Source organism: Rhipicephalus microplus, chromosome 6 (assembly GCF_043290135.1).
Source record: "Rhipicephalus microplus isolate Deutch F79 chromosome 6, USDA_Rmic, whole genome shotgun sequence".
NCBI lineage: Eukaryota > Metazoa > Arthropoda > Arachnida > Ixodida > Ixodidae > Rhipicephalus > Rhipicephalus microplus.
In genome coordinates, this window is record NC_134705.1 from 167713622 (window position 1) to 167724179 (window position 10558).

Below are 10558 nucleotides of genomic sequence, written 5' to 3' on the forward strand. Positions count from 1 at the left end.
CACACTCAGACTACTGCAGAGGGGTTCATATCTCAGCCCGGTTTTATTGGATAAAATTTATCCCCATATTTATCCCAATAGCTCCTGGAGGCACTGCAACAATTTTGCAAGCCTTGAACAAATGCTTCGGCGTTAACCCTCGTTACGGCGCACAGACCAATCCAATGACGACAAGTGGCTATATGCTATCAAAAGCCTCAATGTCGGGTATCAACTGCCGGCTGTCCGCAGGGCTTACGATGCAGCGGTCGGGCTTGGCCTCACTCTCCCAACTTGTGATGCCCACTGCGCGTTCATTAATTGATTGATTTGTGGGGTTTAACATCCCAAAATCACGATGCGATAATGAGAGACGCCGTAGTGGAGGGGTCCGCAAATTTCGACCACCTGGGGTTCTTTAACGTGCCCCTGTGCATTCAGTCGTTGATAGATGGATAAGTGGGGTTTAACGTCCGAAAAGCACATTATGATTATGAGAACGCCATAAATTTTGACCGCCGGGGGTTCTTTAAAATGTACCGAAATCTGAGCACATGGACCTATAGCATTTTTGCCTCTATCGAAAATGCTACCGCCGCAGCCGGGATTGGATCCCGCGACCTGCGGGTCAGCATACGAGTACCTTAGCCACTAGACCACCGCAGTGCGGGCACGTTCAGTCGTGCATTTCAAACTTACAATAACTTTATGCATCCATTCATCCATTGACTCACCAGGAACAATTTGCTAAACAGCTTGGCTCTTAGAATTCTGAATGAGAACCTGTAACATGCTTCAAACTCCACGTTTCATCGTAAACTTTGATGCCTTTCAGTCCTAGATTCGCTCGCCAACATCAAATCCACTTTTGGTTACGGAACCAAGTCAACCCAACACGCTCTGTGTTTGCCCCACTATGCAGCTAGTTTGTGAGATAAAACTCACGCTCCCTTCAAACACTGCCGTTGAGATTATGGTTAAAAAAGCAATGTCTCACTGGACCCTTAATAATTGAATTTAACATCCTGACTCAGTTGCATAACACCACACCTCGTACCAACCATGGAAGCATTATGTACTTTATTTTATATTGCAAAACTTACGGATTCAGACCATCTTTAGTCAGTTGTGATGCCGTTAAAAAGACGCCACCAAGTAACGTACTTCATGTCGCCCCTCACGTGTGTCATGACGCCAATTGATATTTCTATGTTGCACCTTCTTTTGCACCGTTTGAGCGGACACCTACTGCACATGATGTTTCCATTGGTAATATAGATTCAAGACAACCTATTAGTGCTATTTTTTTTATCTACCAGGTCGCAGATGGCGAGGCCCACGCTGCTCAGTCGAACCTCCGCATGAAGAGTGTACAGGTGGTATTACAATGTGGTTTTACGATCCAGAGAACAAAACCTGCGCTGCTCACGAAGTTGGCAACTGCTTCAAACTCGGCTTTTTCTTTTGTCGAGCATGTGTGGCGTCATGTATGGGTAAGAACACCTTACTTCTATTCAACCTACGTTTTTAGAATGTTCGGTGCCAGGGCGAAGCAGCGACAGGTATCCTATTCAACGCTTCATACCGCTAAATACAAAATTCGAATTTATTTATTGAGCTTCTAGATGGAAACTTTAATGACCCCTCCGGTGATATGAATAAGGTGTCCACTTCGTCCACGCTTTTGTAGTCAAGTTACCACCCAGTATGTTTCAGCTTTCGGCATTGATGCTTATGCAAGGTACACACTCTAAAAAAATTGCGAGTAAAAAGGGTGTCTTTTTGTCCCACAAGAATTATATCATCTATATTGCATTCCATTCTTGCGCTATTGCCCTGCGCCCGGTACATTCCGGTCACAATCGACATGCCCATTATCAAGGTTACATAGCATTCTCGATAGGAAAGTGGCCAGCACCGAGTTTTCAAGAAAGGGAACGCACGTAAGCCTGATGATTATTGTTGTGGGACAAAAAGACACCCTTTTTAGTCGATATTTTTTTAGAGTGCCGCCGGCCAAAACTTTAGGTATCAAGCGCAACGGTCAGTTTTTTGTATGTCAGCGTCGTATGATAAAACGAAGTTTAAAAAAATTTTGTTTTGTGCGCATGTGCCTTGTGGGCATGCACATGTCCGCCCTGTTTTTGGAACCTAATTTATTCATATAGAAAAAAAAATGCATTGAAAAAGATGTCGCTTATGCATAATAGGTAAAGATTTGGCCGACTGTACATAACAGGCGACGCCGTTTATCGCTTCATAAACAGTCACTTCGCGACTGCTTTAGTAAAATAAAGGAAGTCAAAGTTACGTCACGCTGTCTGTAAAAAAGTTAATATTATATAAGAACTGATTTATGAGTACAACGTAAATACTTTTTTACTTAGAACAACACTCGAATTTCATCAACTCTGAATATGGAACATAGAAAGCAATTTGTTCGTGGTAGCCAACATTTAAAAATGTGCACAGCACGTCAATATGCCACAATCTTTCTCAAGTGACTTTTGTTATGAGTTACAATTGTTGGCCTCTCCGTGACAAAGAACGGTTCTCTGTTAGGACGAGAAGACGAGGTTGACATTGGACACTTTCGTGTGCGTTTTCTTTTGTGGCGTAGAATAGATCATGTTGCTTGCCAGTTACCGAGTTTATGTAGATTTGTTTACATCTCTCAGCCACCTTTCGTCCATTCTCATGACTACGTAATTTTTAGGACAGAGAGAGAAGTGCAGTTATAGGAATTTGTTTTGACGCATACACAATGAGTGTTTAGGTCTAACAAATGTGTTCTTAAACCATTTATGAAATCGATTCATCCTTTGCAATGAGGAAAGGGACCCTCTTCTGCTAACAGTGTCTTAACTAGAATTAGGTTCACTGTTGCCCGACATTGCTGTCAGCAGGCGCAAGTTAAGACAGGTGTATGCTTTATGACCACCTACGCACAACAAACGAGTTTGAGGTTCTTAGGAAGTTTTCACCTCGGCTCCTAACTTGAATCGTAAAGGTACTACGCAAAACACCCTTCAGTAGTTTTAGAAGGGGGGGGGGGGGTACGTACGCAAAGATGGCAATGCTTGTAGAAGCGAGAGGTCCACTTCGAATTTTTCAAGCTGTTGGACTGCACTAACAAGCCACTTAATTCTCAAATAACACTCCAATTTGGCTTATATTTAGGTATGAATAGAGGCTTCACTAGTCTATATTGCCGATAAAACAGCCTCATTGTTTTCAAAAACCCAATTGATTTGTGGTGCAGAAGGTTCGAGATTTGTCTACAAAGTTAGCTTGTATTTTTTGAAGCCGTGCAGAGATCACAATGGTGTTTCATTATTCTGTTCTCAAGGTACGGAAAATACGGCCATAAGTGAAGCCGATAAAGGTATGAGGTGTCTGTAAGAGAACTTAACTGCGCCATATGTCGAAAGAAAGCGCTATGTTTCGGCTCGTCAGACGCAACACTGAAGCAAACACGGTACGGAGACGGAGCCCTGGTGACTTTCTGCAGCAGCTAGAATTGGTGCCGCTTCATACCACATCTCTCTCTCTTTTGATTTAGTGCCGCATTATGTTTCTGCAGAACAGTTTGTGTTTTTATATCTAGATGGCGCCGTAGGTACTTTTGCTGGCGTTGATGCGTGCGCCAGTTTGCAAAAACAAAAGGGGGGGGGGCATTGCACTGACTTTTCACAGACATAACTTGCTAGTATTTATGACTATCACTTATTATGAAATGAATAAGAAGATATCTAAGCAGGAATATATTATTTCCATGCAAGTATGCACGGCACAGGAATAAAACTCGCAGCCACATGCATCAAAAGTAAACAACACAGCCATAAAACCATAGGACCTCCCACAATATCTTCTTTGTTGTTTCACACGATAACGTATGTACAGTCAACCACAAAAGTATGCAAACCACGTGAACGTATGCGAAGCTGCTTGTCCGCACCACCTAGTACGTAGTGCGCCTTCCACCATCGACCGCAGTGTCGGGACGGAAACGACTCTTCTTATTCACTGGCCTTTCAAGTTTGTAACTCTGCGTAGCGCATTGATTGTTCGCATTTTCAACGCCTCCTTTTTCTTTCAATGCCAGTGCAGAGGTCCGCTTATCAACGGGAGCCGTCGGTCCACCTTCGTTCAGGGAATGATCGTGATGCAACGCTACATTAGGGGTCGCGCTGCATGCGTTATACGTGCTTCCGAGTGTTTTCCGCGCTGAGATGCGATAGACGTGTGTCGAACCACAGTATCGTGCGCCTGTCAGATTAGTTCTATCCTGCTCTTTTTTTGTAGCTCGAAGCAACCGCACCACCACATCACGGCGCAGCGCATATATAGTAGCTTTGCAGTGACCCTCCCCATTGGTGGCCCGCATAACGCCACGAACGACGACACGTGATCTCAAAACACTATCTTTTACCGAGCCAGCGTGACTGTCAACATAGTGAACAAGAATAATGCAACACGCCACCCCACGGAACTGTACACAACTGAACAAAAAATCGCTTCGCATGATTTCAGTCGTAGGCACTGCATGAGGGGGCTACTTCCCCCATGACAGGAAAGCACACGCGAAGGCTAGTTGATAGGAGAGAGCAGAGTGTATTAGAGGAGAAGGTGGTAAACAGCCGGATCGGGCACATCTGGCTGGCATTGATAAAATAGAAGAGGCGTTGAGAGTTTTCACGTGATGCGTTTATCTGCATTATGACCGTCACATTTTTATTTTCATATCAGTATGGGCACTATCACGGCATGCCTGGAACGGTGTTCCGTTGGCTATGTATCACTTTGTGATAAAGATTGTGTCTGATAACAGTTCTGCTCATAAACTGCTCTCGAGGCAGAAGCACGTAGACGCAGATGCCAAAAAAATGTGTCGCGTTAAAAAAAAGATTGGTGCGATCTATTGGCACCCAGTCTTAAAACAGACAGGTCATAGATAATAGAGGGATGAGTCTCGGGCACTGCGATGCTGTCGACAGCCACTAACGTTGCGGAAGTGTCGAGAATAGACTTTTTGGGTAGGCAGTCGCGTGGTCCGTAGACTTTTATGGTCGACTGTACCTAAAAACACAGCCACCGTGATCAGGGCCGGTGGCACAATGCGGCTGGTAACCCAACAACACTTCAAACTTCTCGTAGCATCGGCATGTGTTTGCCCTTGAGGCACGTGTTGGCGTCACGTGCTACGTGATACTAACAGGCAGAAAAAAGTGTGTTCCATTCTTGCCGCCATGCCTTCTTGCAGCGCTGACTGACGCTCCCATCTTGCCGCCATGGCTTCTGGCAGCGCTGACTGACACTCCCACGTTTCAATGCACATATACACCCCATAAAAACGGGTAGGATAGCCGCCGAGGTATAGCTGAGTTGGTGGGGCATCGGACGTATTATTCTAAAGTCGCGAATTCGGTCTCTGCCCACGGCAAGTTATCTTTTAGTCCACTTTTTCTTTATTCACACTTACATTAAATTTACTTCCCAAAACTACCCATATACTTTCCTTGGTAGTGTTGTCTGTCAGTTATCACTAAAATTCTGCCTAACAAAGAAAAAACGAGCCCAAAAAATTTCCTCTTTCCTTCATTCTTGTGTTTTTCAATTTTCGTAGCACTTTTCACGCTACGGGATGTGCAGAATTGCACCTACTGCGGCCTGAGTGACGTAAGAATGCACAAAAAGAGTACAATATAGTATTACTTACCACTCGTGTTCCTGAATGTGCCGCGAACACGGCTCACCCGTCAGCAGTTTCGTTATCCACAACGACACGCTCGCTCGAGTAACCGGGCCATCGCCACACCATAGCACTTGCAGTGCGGCATCTTGCGCTGTCGTCAAACCACTCATTCACGTTCAGCGACCAGAACACAGTAAGCCTTGTTGAAGAAAACGCGCGCCATGGCATAGCAGGGCAGTTCAAAAGCGTCGTTCGCAAGGCCGTGGTAATCCCACGACTGCACTTTTTCACTATCACCGACGCACGCGGCCGAGTCCAGCCTGTGGTAGCACACACTGCCATATCAGAACTGAAATGACTTTCTTCTCGCGTTTTTTTTTTTATTGTCGCGTGCACATGCGTGGGATCATTCTTTCCTTCTCGCTCGTGTTCCGATGGAGCACGCGGTCTGCCGCTCTTCTAAGGTAGAAGGAAATTTTTCTTTCTTCATCCCTTTCAGAGCGGCTGCGTTAGGAAAGCTGCATTTTATAAATTTTTTCGTTGGGTTTTCTCAACAGCGTATTTTATTGCATGCGTTGGGACACACCGCCCTTGTCCGAATCGTTGTCCAAAAGGGTATACTGAATATACATGCGGTAATGATCGGTCCCTTCGAAGGTTTGCAGGTAGTCCTTTCAGGAGTAAAGCTTCTTAAGCCGTGGGTCGTGTGGTCCCGATGTATGTAGTATGTAGCCACTAATCGTTTAGTTCTTGAAATTTCCGCTAGATAGCGATACTTGTATATGATGAAAAGATGCGAGATGGTGGTTGGAGTGTTCACTAGTAGGGCGGACGGACGGATGGACAGACAGACAGGCAGCGCAGTCAGCGGATGGCGGAATCACGTTTTACCGATAAAAACTTCCGAAGCTTCGCACCACTCATCATGATTCACTCCGTGGATATGCTGTGAATGTTTAGTTTAATTTGGATTTTGCGGTAAAACAACTTGACCAATGTCATTTTCTGGTCGAATCACTGCGTGAACTCGAGCCCAACTGTCCGAAGTGAGCCTGCTGCAGCACTCTGTAAGACAATACGTATCTGTCGACGAGGGGAAGAAACATTAGATTAGCACGTTATTGAATTTATTGAGCACATTGAGAAATGTGAACTGTTAGGTACTTTGAGAAACATTTCTTTCGCCCGTGCAGCTACATACATTCCCGCCAGCAATGAAGACACTATAAAAAGCTTCGGATGAAATAAGGGAAACATATGCCAGAGAAAGCAAACAGATTGGTTCCCTTTAAATTCTTTTGAGATGACCTTTATGTCAAGCGTAGCATCTTGCAGTGAACGAGAAACATGATACTGTTACGCAAAACTAAAAAATAACGACTAAATTGTTTAAAAAGCAAAAAATTCAGCCTCTCATTTTGTATATTAGAGTGTTATCTTAATCAACACGTCCTTCAGAATCTGCCAACTCGGCCAATGAAAAATATTTGTGGAGCGTAAACTTGACGACGAATTCACCCGAACACAACATAAACAAATTGTGCATGGCCACGTCGCTTTTTGTGGTGATGATTTCTGACGCAAGAATGGATTATGGACGTGGCCCACTTTCATTGAAACAGATGCAGGATTCGGCTTATTTTGAATTCGGAACTGTACTGCTAACTTCACGTTAGTGTAAAAATTTGGGGCAATTTCGATTATTGTAATAAATGTAAAACATAATTAGGCCCACTTTAAGCAACTGCGAAGTTCAGCTCAGTTTCGGTTTCTTGGTTAGGAAGAATGCTCTTCGGGGTGGCTCAGTGGTTAATGCCTCGCTGTCACGACGCAGAAGTCAAATGTTCGATTCCGCGCGCCGGAGTTCTTTCTGCTGGATTTTTTTTCTTTCTTGCGTTTTCTTACGTAGAGATACCTATACATATACGCTGCATGCCGTCGACGCCGACTCCAGCGGCAAAATGCAGCCGAGAGTATCCATATAACCACTACCGCAATAAAAAAAGGCAGCAGAAACATCATAGAGGCACTTTCCCTTCTGATGGGCGGGTAACACCGTAAATAGAGAGCAGGAACACGAGTAATCAAGCTGGCGCAAACCTTATGAAGAGCGCTGATGCTCTTAGAATCGAAGGCATTGTAAGCTTTCTTAACATTGCCTTCTTTTGTACTACACCCGGGCTCTGTGCACCTGCTACCAAGCAGCGATTCATATGATCACGTGATCAGGTGATGTCGCGCTACTTACGTCATGGTAACCATAAATTTTGGCCCCATCACGTGACAAAGTTATTTTGCAGCACTGGTGTTGACCCAAAAATACATGCTGCATGGCGAGCCCATGCATGCGCTGTCCCTGTGTTTTGAGTGCGCAACCATAGTTGCCTGCCAACTGTTGTTAATGACACTGACGTCGGACGCCGGAGGTCTTTGCCTTAAGCTGGACTTTATATGAAAATGCCAACGGGCTAATAAATGAACTACCCGTAAACAATGTTGAAAATTCTAATACAAAATGTTACAAACGCCACCAACACAGTAGTGAGTGCCGTCGTAGTAAACTTACAGATTTAATAATTCCATGCAATAAATAACTGTAAGCAGTACTTTTCGTGGTAGTAACGTGAAGATCTTGGCAGTCACTGCGAGCACTAGACACACATGTGTAGTGAGTTTTGTATGATAATTTACTATTTCAATGTTATAAAGTAGCAATACATTTTAAGAGAGGAGCCGTTCATGCAACGCTTAGGCCCATATACACAAACCAACCTCGGCCTTACCTCACGTTTTCTTCAACTTCCTGTACTATTTACATGCGTTAGGAAGACACAAAATGGTAACAAGGCGGAAGGTAAGGACAAGACTGGTTCATGTAGACTGGTGCAATTTCTTTATCATATGCAACAAAGGTTTAAAACCAATAAGGAAACTTCGAGAAAAGTATGAAGTTGGTTTGTGAATACGGGGCTCATTACATAAAGCGTTCGAAAAAGTGTCGTTATCATGCCGGTGCACACTTCGTAATCTTTTTTTAGCTTCTACACTTAACGTAAACTATAATAACACGAGTGAAGTGACATGTTCCAGCGAAAATCATGTTGCGCTGGTCAGCTGTGATCTCGACAAATAAGTCACCTAACATTAGTCACATGACATGTTCCAGCCTAACAGATGCCATTTAAGCGGAGCAAGTGCATGGGCTTGGAAGGGCAGCCTCTTCCTCGGTAATCTGAACAGCAGATGGTTCCACCCTTGCACCACTAACGTTGTGTAAATATTTTGGTAAAAGGCACTAAAGAGAAACAATGACTTTGTTAATATTGATAAACTCTACACCGAGAACGTTGATGTCATAAGTATCACTGTCGTAAGTTCATTATTAGCAGAAAAAGTCAAGGTTGATGTATCATTTTTAAATTTTTCGCCAAAAGCTTCACGCTTGACGAAGCAAATTGCACAATGTGCGTTTAGTATATTTGTGACATTGACTCGAAGAACTTTTCAGAGACCTCGTAAGGTAAGTCTATGGCACCCACAATGTACTTCATTTCTATCGAGTAGAAGCCCCAGTAGATGCCTTCAAAGCTAACGTCATAATGTTTGGTGCGGGAATATCATGGTGGTGTTTTCACCCGCATTTTCTTTTCGCGCGTTATCTCGATTACTGACATCCTGTCACGGTGAGAGTGGTTTTTTAGCGATTGTGAAATTGTACTTTACTCATACGTGAAAACTATTTTGTTTCTTAATGCCCTTTTAAAGTGGTCATATCGCCATATTTATTCACGTTGTGATTTTATTCCGTTTCCTAATGTCTCTCAAAGGTATCTTCTGGCGACGCCGAGAAATCCAGGAGATCTGCCAGCTTGCTGATTGAACGTCAGCCACTGGAAGAGGCATTGCTTTCGTAATGGAATATCCACGCTTCCAACGTGTAGGTATAGTTGAATCAGTAATAAAGATATGTAATCTTCTAAAACTAACACAAATCCAAGAAATAAAAAAACATAATATTATGTTGTGTTTCATTACCTCTTTTCATTCACTAATTAGTACTGGTAGATGTAGAGCTCACCGTTGAAGCGGAATGACATTTATCAGCCATAAATGGTTCACAATGTTCTAAGAAGCTTCTGGATGGAAAATATACAAAAATATAACATCTGTACAATAAAAATGCATACATAAGGCTCACTGCAAAGTGCGTCGTCTACAAGAGCGAAGCCAAAGTATGTCCAGCGTCAGCACCACGTAGAAAGCTTACTGGCAGAATAAAACTATTTTGAGCCACAGTGTCATAGACGAAAAAAAACAAGCTTCCGATAGGGCAAGCAAACAACACTTCATTATTTATTCAAGGAAGGCGTTGTAAGGTTTATTAGCGGGGTAATTAAATAAATCTGAGCAGTTGTTACCTGGCGCGACAACAGTTAATGCATGCTTTGAACATGTCTGGAATGTTCCTTTGTGTTCATTTAAAAAAAACTTGCTCTATTTAGCTTGAAATGAATATGAAATTAGTGAAAAAGCACTTACCTTCTACCAGTCTTCACATTACTTCTAAATTTCAATACCCGTACTTTTTTTACAAAATTCTTTCAAGAAAGTGTTCTGACAATATTTATTTAACATAGACTTAGCACCAAGTCCTCAGCTTTCTTCTCAGTACACGTCGATTACGTCTAAGCATTCTGCACAGCTTTGGAACATTCAAAAATTGTTCTAAGGTTCTGTAAGCGAGATACTCATTAAATTCAAGAAAAGAGCCAGGCCTAAAAATTCACAACAGTTCGCTAGCTTTATAGGAACCGCAATCAATGAACGTGGTGATTGAAGATCATCCTTTCATTGCATAAAAGAAGAAAAAATTTTAGATTTCTT

General features: G+C 43.1%; 2 protein-coding genes across 3 annotated transcripts in view; one reads left to right on the plus strand and one right to left on the minus strand.

Moving 5' to 3' along the window:
- Positions 1-5982, minus strand: part of LOC119182319 (uncharacterized) — a 192874-nt gene extending 186892 nt beyond the window's left edge. For both annotated transcript variants that reach the window (XM_075866983.1, XM_075866982.1), the window contains exon 1: positions 5699-5982. In XM_075866983.1, the coding sequence (XP_075723098.1) occupies positions 5699-5844 (146 nt within the window). In that variant the 5' untranslated portion in view covers positions 5845-5982. The remainder of the gene's footprint in view (positions 1-5698) is intronic.
- The window catches only part of LOC119182318 (uncharacterized), a 28331-nt gene extending 18638 nt beyond the window's left edge, over positions 1-9693 (plus strand). The window contains exons 7-8 of the mRNA XM_075866981.1: positions 1299-1472; positions 9502-9693. Coding sequence (XP_075723096.1) covers positions 1299-1472; positions 9502-9554 — 227 coding nt within the window. The 3' untranslated portion in view covers positions 9555-9693. The remainder of the gene's footprint in view (positions 1-1298; positions 1473-9501) is intronic.
- Positions 9694-10558: the final 865 nt, after the last annotated feature.